The following is a 14,478-nucleotide window of genomic DNA, read 5'->3' as shown; positions in this document are numbered from 1 at the left end:
CCTATCCCCAGGTGCATGTCTTTGGAAGTGGGAGGAAGCCGGAGTACCCGGAGGGAACCCACGCATTCACGGGGAGAACATGCAAACTCCACACAGATTTGAACCCAGGACTGCAGGAACTTCGTATTGTGAGGCAGACGCACTAACCCCTCTGCCACCGTGAAGCCCTTACCTACTATTTTAATTATTTTTGCAAAAGTAGTATTCTTGGTGCAAGTTGTGTTGTATCTCATTGGAATTTGCATGTGTACCTAATGAAGTGGTCAGTGAGTGTGTTTGCAGTATGATAAAAAAAAAAACACGTATTATGTGACATGAAAACCCATATAGACTTGGCATCTTATCAATGTTGAAAGAGAAGACACAGCTGAAGTACCGTGTATATTTTACCAGTCAGTGATGCAACCAGTCCAAGGAATTAAGGGCAGCTTTGAAAAGGAGTGTATAATATTGGATTTGTGTATTCCAGCGTGTTCATTCTTACCAGACGGCAATATAATCAGTGACAGGCTCTGTTTGCAACAAGGTGAAGTTGATGTAAACTCCATGTCCGTGGGGAACTGTGATGAGCCAGGTACAGTCTTGGGAATTAGGATATTCATTGGGGTACTGGGGCGAATAAATGGTTCCATTTTCAGCGGTGACATTGTAGCCACAAGGAGCTGTAAAGGAAAAGATTGTATAAATGAAAAAAGTCAGAAAAATCAAATTAGAATTATATTGAGGAAAATAGGTATTTCCTCCCAATGTAAAGTTTGTCTTAGACCTGAGCTCTTGCTGGCAAGTGTTTTAGTAAAACACTGCATTTAGAAGTAAACATTAATTGAGGGTAAATTTGTCATGTAATTGCATGATACCTGTGAATTTCCAGAATTTTCAAATATTTTTGACACCTCAATAAAAAAAAGAAGATCCAACCCATGTACATTTAAATTCACTACTTTATGTTAAACTTTTTCCATCATGTAATTTGTGGTAAAATAGGCTAAACATGTTTTTAAAGAAAAATATCTGCATATTTTTTTTTTTTAGTATAAACATTTCGGCTTGATTTCAGTATATTATGAGGTAATTTTATTTTTGCATTTTTTTCTTATTTAATTTCTGCAAAAACTGCACGTTGACCACCATTGGTTTACTTATTTTTATCAGGAAGTCAATGTCTTGTAAATTTTTAGCAGGCTTTCCACAGCTGTTGTATACACACTTTCTGGGCTTGTGGAGGCAGATATCCATTCTGACTTGCGGTGCAAATACTTCAACTTTCAAGATCCGGTTGTCTTTGTTTTTCCAAATAAATGCATTGATGCAAAAAACACTCTTCTTTTTCATGTTTAGAGTACATTGATAAAGCCACTACAGATTTCTTCTGCTACATATTTTATTCTCTGGCAAAACAGGTGTGTATGAGGTGTGTTGTTACGCAGCGTTACGATGCATATGTGTAATGAGCAAAGGCGAAACGCAACTGCCAAATCCACAATTCGGCCTGACACGAATAAGCATATCTATTAAACACTGGCATTATTTTTCCTTTTTCTTATTCAATCTTCACATGCCAATAATTGACAAGGTTTGCCAAGGAAAAGTGTTGTTCAGTATTCAGTGCTAACAATACTGAAAAAAGCAGGTTTTCATGCATTTTTTCATCTTAGCAATATTCATGACAACCTTCATTTAGAGCAGGGGTCACCAACCTTATTGAAACCAAGAGCTACTTCTTGGGTACTGATTAATGCGAAGGGCTACCAGCTTCAGACGCACTTAAATAAATTGCCAGAAATTTGCTCAATTTACCTTTAATAAATAGATCGATATATAAAAAAAAATGGGTATTTCTGTCTGTCATTCCGTCAGACCTTATTTTCCTTTTACGGAAGGTTTTTTGTAGAGAATAAATGATGAAAAATATATCCAATTGAACGGTTTAAAAAAGGAGAAAACACGAAAAAAATGAAAATTTCATTTTGAAACATAGTTTATCTTCAATTTCGACTCTTTAAAATTCAAAATTCGACCGAAAAAAATGAGGAAAAAAACTAGCTAATTTGAATCTTTTTGAAAAAATTCAAAAAATTATTTATGGGACATCATTAGTAATTTTTCCTGATTAAGATCAATTTTAAAATTCGATGACATGTTTTAAATAGGTTAAAATCCAATCTGCACTTTGTTAGAATATATAACAAATTGGACCAAGCTATATTTTTAACAAAGACAAATCATTATTTCTTCTTAATTGTCCAGAACAAAAATTTTAAAAGAAATTAAAAAGACTTTGAAATAAAATTTAAATTTGATTCTACAGATTTTCTAGATTTGCCAGAATATTTTATTTTTATTTTAAACATAAGTTTAAAGAAATATTTCATTAATATTCTTCGTCGAAAAAACAGAAGCTAAAATAAAGAATTAAATTAAAATGTATTTATTATTCTTTACACACAAAAAAAAGACTTGAACATCGATTTAAATCGTAAGGAAAGAAAAGGAAAACATTTAAAAGGTAGAAAGGTATATGTGTTTAAAAATCCTAAAATCCTTTTTAAGGTTGTATTTTTCATCTAAAATTGTCTTTCTGAAAGTTATAAGAAGCAAAATAAAAGAATAAATTAATGTTTTTAAACAAGTGAAGATCAAGTCTTTCAAATTTTTCAAATTCTATTTGAGTTTTGTCTCTCTTAGAATTAAAAATGTCGAGCAAAGCGAGACCAGCTTGCTAGTAAATAAATAATATTTAAAAAATAGAGGCAGCTCACCGGTAAGTGCTGCTATTTGAGCTATTTTTAGAACAGGCCAGCGGGCGACTCATCTGGTTCTTACGGGCTACCTGGTGCCCGCGGGCACTGTGTTGGTGACCCCTGATTTAGAGCATACAGAGAGAGATGCTCCCATCTCGTGTCCCATCTCTCAGGAAGAATAACAAACTATTTTGATCGTTTTATAACCAGCCTCATAGTCATTCATAGTATTTTAATAAAAGGCCCATTTTCTACCCTTAAGTAAAAAGAAGACTTCAGATGCACTTGAATTGGTTGTTCTTACCTTCACAGCGTGGAAATGGGTGATTCCACTTCCGATTTGTTCCATGCAGACATGTCAAGACTGGGTGTCCAATCAAAACATAACCAGGGTAACACTGGAACGTTATTGACTGTCCAGCGCTGTAGTCAGTATTGATGATGTCACCATTGGTGAAAGGAGATGGATCTTGGCAGTTCTGAAGTTGATAAGCTAAGGACAGACATGTGCATATGTTTATTTTTTAACAGCGTCACACACAGTGGGATTTGTTGTTGGCACCCACAATGGGATGGATCAATTGAAGAGTAAACATATGGGCTCCTATTACATTCGTTACTAGTCCATTCTGAGCACACAATAGTTAAAATTAACAACAGACATTTTAGAACCAGACAGCCGTCTGTGGATGTGGTATTTGAAGCGACTGTATACGGGGTGACAATTTTTACTGGAAGACTTGGGCCGTCAGTATTTGCTCAAATGACATACCGTATTTCCTTGAATTGCTACCGGGTATATATTATCCGCATGCCTCGTTTTACCGCCGGATAAAACTCGTTTTGCAAAATAATTAGCGCATGCTTAGAATTAGCGCATGCCTAGAATTACTGCCGGGTCAAACTTGCTTAGCAAAATAATTAGCGCATGCCTCGGTTTACCGCCGGGTCAAACTCGTCACGTCAGGAGTGTGTAACACGGGTGGGAAACAAGCCATATTTCCTGTCATGAAATCTCCTCATATTACCTGCGCCGTTTCCACGTTTAATCTCGCGAGTTTAACACAGGCGCTCACGTGACCCGCTGCAGCCTATCGCGCTCTATATAATCTAGCGTTCCAAAATGGCTTACAGGTGCGATGGCTAAGCCTGTGGACATCTGAAGCCGGTATGTTTTAAAGTTGTCGTTTGCCTGCATATCGTAAAAGCAACCGTCCAACATTTTACAACTAATTGTAAACTTATAGGTGCCGACCATCAGGGCCGACTTGCGATGAAAGAGTGTGGCGATGTTAAGATATTAAGCCGAGTTGGTAAGTGAATTTATTTGCTAATAGTAGCTACTAGCCGTACCCATGTATTTTCTATGGGCGGTTAGCATCGGGATTTAATCCCGTTTCCTCCAATTTTTCTGATCGGATTGAATTTATATTTATGTTGAGTCTTTATTTTGGGTACTTACATACAGTGACTGAGTGTTGTGGCGTTTTAAGGCAATCTGCATTTTTTTATGCTACATATTAACTGTTCTGAAGGTTTGGATATTTATGTAATTGTTCCTTTAATTATACAAATAGGAGATTGTTTCTGTTAAGGGTTTAATTTTTAATATTTATTTCTATTTTATGTGTCGTTTGGAAAGTTTAAGTTGTTTAACCGTTGCTATGGCTTCGGTTGCTTTGGTTTCCGGTTGCTATGGTTACGGGCAGTTCCGTTTACGCCGGCAAGTTAAACAAAGTGTTAAAAGAGCTCCGGCATTAACAAGCAACGTAGTGTCGGTATACTGCACGGGAGATAGTTCACCACGGTTGCAGTTCAGAGAAATAACCGCAGTAAGCTTCCTAATTCAGTGTGTTATAAGTGACAGTTTATAAATTGCACTCGTTAAAGTTTAGGACGTTTGGGCACTCACGTTGGCAGTAGATGGGACGGGTGTGCTAACCGCAGCTAGCAAGTGTGTTTGTTTGCTGCACAGTGTCTTCACGAACAGCAGGTTTAGTCACGTATTAGTTAAGTTTGTTGAAGAGACCCTCTCCCATGTGACTGTTTACTATTTGGAGAGTGAGTGTGGAACATTATAAAGAGTTTAGTTGTGTGCTATCGTGGCTACATTGCTGCGAGAGAAGTGGACAGCGCGAAGTTGGAGTGTTAATTGCAAGCGCTGACGGACTGGTCGAGCGAGAGGTGACCCAGGAAGAGGCTGGTTCTACTCTCGCTCCAGACTGGACTCGTGAGGCAGTCTGCGCCCCCCCCTTCTCTTCTCTACAACGGGAGGTGTCCCCCCTCTCCAACGCCCCCTTTGTATCGAGCAGTTTCAACTCACCCACCCCTACGTGCATCACCGATTCAGCAGGACCACAAAGGACAATCTTCTGGCCCTTATATCGCACTCAATTTTATAGGCACAGTCCTAAATTTACCGCATGCCTTTGGTTAGCGCCGGAGTGAGAAGAGGTTTTAAAATAAATAGCGCATGCTTACTTTTACCGCATGCCTTTGGTAAGCGCAGGAGTGAGATGAGGTTTTAAATTATTCAGCACCCCTGCGGCAATTCAAGGAAATACAGTAGTCCAGATGGGAGACACTTCAAAAAATACTTCAGAATGATAGGACTTATTTCATGTGGACCGTTCAGCCCTATGTAAAGACATAAACAGTCTTTTTTAATACCTTCACTGTGGAAATCAACAATTAATACAATTGAAGCAGTGGCAAAATTACAATATAGTTAATCAACATGTTTGTTTATTTTAGTAAGGATCCAAGTCCCATGAAAAACCTTTGTGATATTTATCCATGTAAACGTGCACCATAAAAGCAAGGTCGATTGGAGCTATTACAAACCCTGTTTCCACATGAGTTGGGAAATTGTGTTAGACGTAAATATAAACTGAATAAAATGATTTGAAAATCATTTTTAACCCATATTCAGTTGAATGCACTACAAAGACAAGATATTTGATGTTCAAACTAATTAAGATTATTTTTTTTGCAACTAATCATTAACTTTAGAATTTGATGCCAGCAACACGTGACAAAGAAGTTGGGAAAGGTGGCAATAAATACTGATAAAGTTGAGGAGTGCTCTTCAAACACTTATTTGGAACATCCCACAGGTGCGCAGGCTAATTGGGAACAGGTGGGTGCCATGATTGGGTATAAAAACAGCTTCCCCAAAAATGCTCAGTCTTTCACAAGAAAGGATGGGGCGAGGTACACCCCTTTGTCCACAACTGCGTGAGCAAATAGTCAAACAGTTTAAGGACAACGTTTCTCAAAATGCCATTGCAAGAAATGTATGGATTTCAACATCTACGGTCCATAATATCATCAAAAGGTTCAGAGAATCTGGAGAAATCACTCCACGTAAGCGGCATGGCCGGAAACCAACATTGAATGACCGTGACCTTCGATCCCTCAGACGGCACTGTATCAAAAACCAACATCAATCTTACTGTCACTATATACAGTTCGTCGCTACATCTGTAAGTGCAAGTTAAAGCTCTACTATGCAAAGCGAAAGCCATTTATCAACAACATCCAGAAACGCCGCCGGCTTCTCTGGGCCAGAGATCATCTAAGATGGACTGATGCAAAGTGGAAAAGTGTTCTGTGGTCTGACGAGTCCAAGTTTCTAATTGGTTTTAGAAATATTCGACATTGTGTCATCCGGACCAAAGGGGAAGCGAACCATCCAGACTGTAATCGACGCAAAGTTCAAAAGTCAGCATCTGTGATGGTATGGGGGTGCATTCGTGCCCAAGGCATGAGTAACTTACATATCTGTGAAGGCACCATTAATGCTGAAAGGTACATACAGGTTTTGGAACAACATATGCTGCCATCTAAGCGCCGTCTTTTTCATGGATGCCGCTGCTTATTTCAGCAAGACAATGCCAAGCCACATTCAGCACATGTTACAAAAGCCTGATTTTTTAAAAAAAAGAGTGCGGGTATTTTCCTGGCCCGCCTGCAGTCCAGACCTGTCTCCCATCAAAAATGTGTGGCGCATTATGAAGCGTAAAATACGACAGCAGAGACCCCGGACTGTTGAACGACCGAAGCTCTACACAAAATAAGAATGGGAAAGAATTCCACTTTCAAAGCTTCAACAATTAGTTTCCTCAGTTCCCAAACGTTTATTGAGTGTTGTGAAAATAAAAGTCGATGTAACACTGTGGTGAACATGCCCTTTCCCAACTACTTTGGCACGTGTTGCAGCCATGAAATTCTTAGTGTATTGTTAATTGCAAAAAAAAAGATCATGTTTATAAGTTTGAACATCAAATATCTTGTCTTTGTAGTGCATTCAATTGAATATGGGTTTAAAAGGATTTGCACATCATTGTATTCCGTTTATATTTACATCTAACACAATTTCCCAACTCATATGGAAACGGGGTTTGTACAAGTGATGTGAAATTCCAGTGGGTTGTGTACGTTTAGATGTATCCATCTAAATGTACTGGAGACTATCTCAGCTGCATTTTGGCGGAAGGTGGTGTACACCCTGGACAAGTCACCCCCTCATCGCAGGGCCAACACAGACAGACAACATTCACACTCACGTTCACACACTAGGGCCAATTTAGTGTTCCCAATCAACCTATCCCCAGGTGCATGTTTTTGGAGGTTGGAGGAAGCCAATTAATGGAAATGCTTACTCCCGACTGGGGATGTAAATGTCACCACTCGAGCCAACAAAACCAAGGACAGGATTTTTTGATTGTGGATGAATCACGGTCGAATAGCTTTGCTCGTGTATTAAAAGAGTCACATAATGCAAGGGGATTTAAAAACAAACTTAAAGAGAAATTACACTAAATTATTTTTTTTATTTTTCTTGTAATTTTTATTTCAAATATGTACTGTTTAATTGAATGCACTGTGGTTCTGCTTTTTATGTATAGCATTTCAGACTGAAAACTTAGCCTTTATTCTTTAGTTTATTTCATAAGTAATGTTAAGTATTTGTTTCAATGTTGTTACTGTCTTGTGTGATGAACCCCAGTAAAGGAAGGGCAACTCTGTTGAAAGTAATGTAGATCATTTTTAAACAAATAAACAGATAAGCCTAAAATGGAGTGCACTACTAGACTGCAAACAGCAATGACACTGTTTTACTACTAATTTGATTAGATCAGATTAGATAGTACTTTATTTATTCCTTCAGGAGAGTTCCTTCAGGAAAATTAACATTTTCAGCACAATCCCATTCAAAGATAATGTGCGCCTTTGTCACGTTGAAAAGTTTTCATTTTGCAAATTGTTCTTGTGATTAAATATAACTAAATAAAAAACACACTCAAATACATTCCTTAATCTTGTCTAAAATTAATGTAGAGCAGTGGTTCTCAAATCTTTTACACTATGTACCACAGAAAACGCTTGGCACTCCATTGTACCACCATAATGACCAACATTTAAATACAGTAGCGTTGTAGGCCTAATTATTATTTAAAAAACAAGGCAGAAGTTTTACTTAAAAAAGTATATCTAACATTGTGGCCACTGTAACATTAAAACAGTAACACTGTGTTTTGTTGTTTTTATGTATTCTTTGGCATACCACTAAATCAGAAGTCTGCAACCTTATGTATCAAAAGAAAAATAATATAGAGCCACAAAACGTAATGCAGCTTATACACTTTGAAAATGTTCATCTTTATTTATTTTACAAGAAAAAAACGATCTCTCCATGTAAAATTAAACTTGTTTCCCTTTGTTCGTATCTTTCTTGGTAAGTATTCGTGGTAAGCTTAACCAAGGGGTTGCACACTCGAGAAGCTGAACTGACCACACAGGCTTCCAGTCCCTCAGACCTCCATTTACGTACATTCACTGCCTCACAGACAGTCGGAATTATAAAACGCTGTTCGAAAATGCAAACTATTCTCACTGCGGGGTAAAAAAAAAAAATTCTGAGGGAGCCATAACAAGGAGGCAGAAGAGCAAAGCGGCTTCGGAGCCGCGGGTTGTAGACTCTTGCACTAGATGGAGCACCGCAGTTTGAGAATCACTGGCTTACTGTATTGTTGTGAAATGTGTCATTATTCCCCTGAATTGATCAACGTAATTGTTTCAAATCGCCATCACTATATTGGATGCTAACATTGAATAAATATGACATCCCAATGTCAAGTAGAGACGTGCGCCCTCTGTGTGGACCGTGGGACTGAGCATTGACATAAATTAGAGTGACAGAACTTGACGGTTTCAATATAAGAGGAAATGGGACCTTTATCTTGTGCATGTAAAAGTAGCTGAGCTTATGTGTACCTCAGCCAGCCAGGCTATTGTAATGCTGGCATGCAGGACCAAAGTGCATTATTTTGTGTCTCTGATGAGAAGCTTGTGTGGCTAAGAGTAAAGTCAACTCCTCATGGGAAGCTTTGCGAACAATCCATCCCTTTTTAATGATGAGAGTAAAGCCATATTGTACAAGCATATGAAAAAAGACACTTCAAACGCTGATCAAAGCTTCACATCTTGAATCAAACTCTTCATTTGCTGGAGTTGGCTGCTGCATTTGGACAACAATCTATCTGCACAATTTAATGAAATCATTTAGGTGATCTTTAACCCAAATCCAGTGAAACTAAACAGATGGTTCATTGTTCAGAAACCGTTAAGAAAAAAAATGCTTTGTGTTGATCTGATGTATGATCAGAGTATGACTCACCTTGATAGGTGAGCTTGAACCCTATTCTGTTCTCTGAATGGTCACTGTAGAAATGAATGATCGTCTGGTGGGTGGTACTTAGTAGAGGGGGCGGAAGCTGTGCCCCAGTGAACTGTCCAATAAGAGCTGAGCTGTGCTGTGGTCCCGCCCGCACTTCCAGAAAGTCATGGTTGTCTTCAGAGGAAAAGTTTTGGAACTGGATATGAGCTCCTGGAATATAAGAAAAAGTAGAATAAAAATAAAAATAAAAAGATAGTTTTACATTGAATACTAAGACCTTTAGTTGCCACATTCAATCCAACTATAGGTTATTAGTATATACTACAACTATCCTTACAAAATATAACAATTAAATGCATGAAAAGTAAGGATGTCCTGATCAAAATGTTTGACCTCCAATCCCGATGACCTTTTTGGCATCAGAATCAATCCAATTTTAAGAAATTGTAATAACAAACAATGGAAATTAAACAATATCAATCTCATGACGTTCTTAAACCAATGCTTTCCTGAGCGTTGATGGTATCAACATCTAGATCAATCACCCCTACTTTGCATTATAACTTTAGCGGTAAGCTTCTTCTGTTGTCCTGCTTGGTGTGTCTGTGTGTGTAGCATACTTAGCCATTCATTTTCCTCTAGTCATCCAGTGATAACAATACTTGGAAACACATTCGTTTATTTTCCGTCCTGGTGGTAGGGATTAACATCTAGGTTTAGTTTCAGTGTATATTTTTTGAATGAGTCTTTGACGTGGGTACAATCTTTAGCCATGCAAAAACTGAGACACAGCAGTGGTCGGAATCCTCGTCCCATGATCGAGATCGGGACATCTCTAATAAATAGTATAATGTGCTGACTGCAAAAAATTAAATTATGTTGTCGTCCAAGAAGGAGGAGAGTTCTTGCACACGTATTCCCGGCACACAATGAGATGTCGTCACTGTCAAATTTAAAACATCACACATCACATACAGTGGGGCAAAAAAGTATTTAGACAGCCACCGATTGTGCAAGTTTTCCCACTTAAAATGATGACAGATGTCTGTAATTTTCATCATAGGTACACTACAACTGTGAGAGACAGAATGTGAAGAAAAATCCAGGAATTCACATTGTAGGAACTTTAAAGAATTGTTTTGTAAATTCTGGTGGAAAATAAGTATTTTGGTCAACCATTCAAAGCTCTCACTGGTGGAAGGAGGTTTTGGCTCAAAATCTCCCGATACATGGCCCCATTCATTCTTTCCTTAACACGGATCAATTGTCCTGTCCCGTTAGCAAAAAAAACAGCCCCAAAACATGATGTTTCCACCCCCATGCTTCACAGTAGGTGTTGTGTTCTTGGGATGCAACTCAGTATTCTTCTTCCTCCAAACACGAGGAGTTGAGTTTATACCTAAATGGATACATGGATGATACAGTAGAGGATTGGGAGAATGTCATGTGGTCAGATGAAACCAAAATATAACTTTTTGGTATAAACTCAACTCGCCGTGTTTGGAGGAAGAAGAATACTGAGCTGCATCCCAAGAACACCAAACCTACTGTGAAGCATGGGGGTGGAAACATCATGCTTTGGGGCTGTTTTTCTGCTAAGGGGAAAGGACGATTGATCCGTGTTAAGGAAAGAATGAATGGGGCCATGTATCGGGAGATTTTGAGCCAAAACCTCCTTCCATCAGAGCTTTGAATGGTTGAACAAATACTCGTTTTCCACCATAATTTACAAATAAATTATTTAAAATTCCTACAATGTGAATTCCTGGAATTTTTTCACATTCTGTCTCTCACAGTTGAAGTGTACCTATGATGAAAATTACAGACCTCTGTCATCATTTTAAGTGGGAGAACTTGCACAATCGGTGGCTGACTAAATACTCTTTTGCCCAACTGTACTTGCCTCTAATTAAACATGCGGTGAGTTTTTTAATAAACCTTGCCTCAATCCAGCAACATTTTGCACTATAATAAAAGTATGGCAACAGATGTATTGACAGTTTCAGGTCCTCCTGCAGGGAATTCTTTTCCAGCCTGATATACTTGCCATATCCAGTTGGCAAGACGATTTGCCAGGTGCAGTCCAAGTTGCCTGGGTAGTTACCAGGGAAACCGGGACTCAGGATGACCCCAGTGACTTCAGACAACACCTTGCCACAACGAGCTGACAACATGAGAGAAAGTAAAGGCAGCGTTTAAACACATTTCAACAAAAGAAAATATTGAGTTTTGCATACTTGAATACTTGCACTGTTGCATGGTAGCAGCAATTGATCAATAAAAAAGACCCTGAAGGCCCCATTATGCTAGAGTGTCATGGCGCTAGGGTACGTGACTCCACTTACAAACCCTCCTGCGGACTTTGATATACATCCATCCATCTATTTTTCTACCGCTTATCCCATTTGGGGTTGCACATCTACTCAACTTTTGCTGAGTATGATCGCTGAGCACAGGAACCCCAACATTATGCTTGAAATACACAAATTATTGAATGAGAGAAAGCAATAGTGATTGAACATGTATTGTGTACTTAATATCTTAGTGCACTCAGAAAATGAGTGTGTTGTTTGCAGTAATGTTGTATGTCTGATTTGGAGAAAATGTTTGCACATCAATATAAAAAAAAATACTTCAACAGTCTTTTTAATTTACAATAACATGCTTTCTGTTGTCCCGCCGTACAAAGAACCCAATAGCATTTAAAATGTGGCAAGTATTCAGCTTTGACTCATGCAGAGGTTACATAGCTCACCTTCACAAACATATTCTCTTCTATTTTTTGAGCAACATGTACATTCAAAGTAAACTGTTGTTTCTGATTGATTAATTCCAGCGCCAACAACAATCTAAATACTGCTGTTGATTATCACTACACTTGTAAGTAAATATGGACAGCTGCGGTTGCCCTTAGCCTTTTGGATAAGACTTGCAAGTGAAACAAGAGCATAACGAGATCATGACAATGTAAGAAGGCTGAGCGTAGTGCGGACACTTTTTTTGGGGAATTTTGCCAATCAGTCACAATTCCTAAGTGAGACAAAACACATCTGCCTTTCTCTTTTTTATGGAATCCAACTCATAAATAAATCCCAGCAAGAGGTGGCCAACAATGTAGCTATTAGAGTCATCTATTGCACCCATAAAGCCCCCTAAAAAAACACCCCAAAAACCATCAACAATTCCTCCCTCAAAGGGCAAATATCAAATATCAGAGGTTATCAGTTGAATACAGCTGTTCAAAATCGGGACCCGGAGTGGACCACTCATCTGTGCATCAGTTGGGGACGTCTCTGCGCTGCTGACTTGTCTCCTGGCCCCACTATGGACTGGACTCTCACACTGTTAACTAGATCCACTTGACATCCAATGCACCGGTAACCCAAAGGGGGTCCTTACAACTGCGGTCCCCTCCATGTTTTATCATTGTATCCCATTGGGTTGAGTTTTTTTCTTGCCCTGATGTGGGATCTGAGCCAAGAATGTCGTTGTGGCTTGTGCAGCCCTTTCAGACACTTGTGATTAAGGGCTATATAAATAATCATTGATTGATTGATTGATTGATTGAGAAGGAATTAACTACTGCATTTATTGACATTTTGAGCTGCTGCATCACCTTTGAGTTGGTAAAGATTAGAAATCATATTTCTCACTGATGTATTAGAAGGTTGTGGTCATAAACAGAGAAGTTGGTCAACTTTGACATTAAACTTAGATCCAAAGACATGGTTAGGAAGACGTGACAAGCTGCTCATTTGTGCATTTTTAATCAAATGCAGCTGAGATAGGCTCCAGCGACCACAAAAGGGACAAGTGGTAAAAAATGGATGGATGGATTGGTGTAAGAATTATGATAAATTCTAAGCAGGGAACACAAGTCTTGTGATAAAAATATAAAAACTTTCCATCAGCCGGTATCCCAGTGGGCACAGACATTGTACAGTAAGTGATTGTTTTATTATGTGTGTAGTTTGTTTTTGTTGTTTAGCAAGTAAAGGCTTAGTGTTTCACTAAAGCTGAATCTGCTCAGCATTCTGCTCGTAAAAGTTGGAGTTCATCCTCCTTTTATTCAGGCTAAAAAAATAATGAGGTTCTAAATCATCATTCGTCCCAAAGTCGCTGCCGTTAGCTCTCATGAAGTCTGCCATGATTAGTAGTCGATGTTATTGTTGATGGAAATAGCGAAAGTTGCAATACGCTCTGTGAAATCAATGCGGCATCAAAACTTTCCAGCAATGTAGGACATGACAACATTATGTAAATACTACATGTTATTATGAATGTGCCTGTTGCAACATTACACATATACTTACAGGAAGTATAAAAAATGTTTTTTGGACATTTTTCAGATGTTTTTGAGAAGGCGTTTTAAGCAAAATAGCTCAAAGCCCAATTACCTGCATTGTTAGCCACATTTTGCTAGTGTTTTTTTTGTTTTTTTTTACGATGTAGAATGCACAAAAAAGACAACGACACATCTGTAGTGGGCCAGGTCACAAATACAATGTTTTGTATTTTATTCAGGTGAGCTGGAGCCAATCTTAGCTGATTTAAGGCAAGACCCAGGATTCAACCTGACCAACCAAAAACTGCATATAGAGACAAATAACCATTCACAATCACAGATGGGCAATTTTCCAATTAACGTAACATGGATGTTCTTGGGATGTACTATAGAAGGAAACACTCAACCCACACAAAGTAAGTTCCTATAGTATGTCTCTGTGCACAATTCAGTGCAGAATCACCCAAATCAAATATTGACTATGCTCATGGCTTGCATTTTTCATTGACTGGAGGTTGATCCTCTTGACAAATTTAGTGTTCGCTCAAACCTATGCTACGCATTATTGAACCACTGCATAATTCATAAGACTGGCCAACTGAGGATTGTGTGTGTGCTACCTATACAGAGAGGAGGCGGGTAGTTCCATCGGCGCACAGTCCCAGGCATGCAGGAAATATGAGAGTGACCCTAGCAAAGTGTGTAAAGAAAACAGACGTAAATTTTATGATATGGATAGTGTGTGCATATCAAAAAGTCATGTTGTGTTA

At 38.5% G+C, this 14,478-nt stretch overlaps 1 protein-coding gene across 1 annotated transcript in view; it reads right to left on the bottom strand.

Annotated features, from left to right (window-relative positions):
• The window catches only part of LOC133538691 (CUB and sushi domain-containing protein 1-like), a 1,135,806-nt gene that overhangs the window by 145,242 nt on the left and 976,086 nt on the right, over positions 1–14,478 (bottom strand). Inside the window, exons 41-45 of the mRNA XM_061880405.1 lie at positions 14,329–14,398; positions 11,471–11,587; positions 9,424–9,633; positions 3,046–3,234; positions 485–662 (exon numbers count right to left, since the gene is read on the bottom strand). Of these exons, the coding sequence (XP_061736389.1) occupies positions 485–662; positions 3,046–3,234; positions 9,424–9,633; positions 11,471–11,587; positions 14,329–14,398 (764 nt within the window). The remainder of the gene's footprint in view (positions 1–484; positions 663–3,045; positions 3,235–9,423; positions 9,634–11,470; positions 11,588–14,328; positions 14,399–14,478) is intronic.

The sequence above is a fragment of the Nerophis ophidion genome, linkage group LG02 (assembly GCF_033978795.1).
Source record: "Nerophis ophidion isolate RoL-2023_Sa linkage group LG02, RoL_Noph_v1.0, whole genome shotgun sequence".
Taxonomy (NCBI): domain Eukaryota; kingdom Metazoa; phylum Chordata; class Actinopteri; order Syngnathiformes; family Syngnathidae; genus Nerophis; species Nerophis ophidion.
Note: the sequence above shows the minus strand (reverse complement) of the source record. Positions and strands in the feature narration are given on the sequence as shown.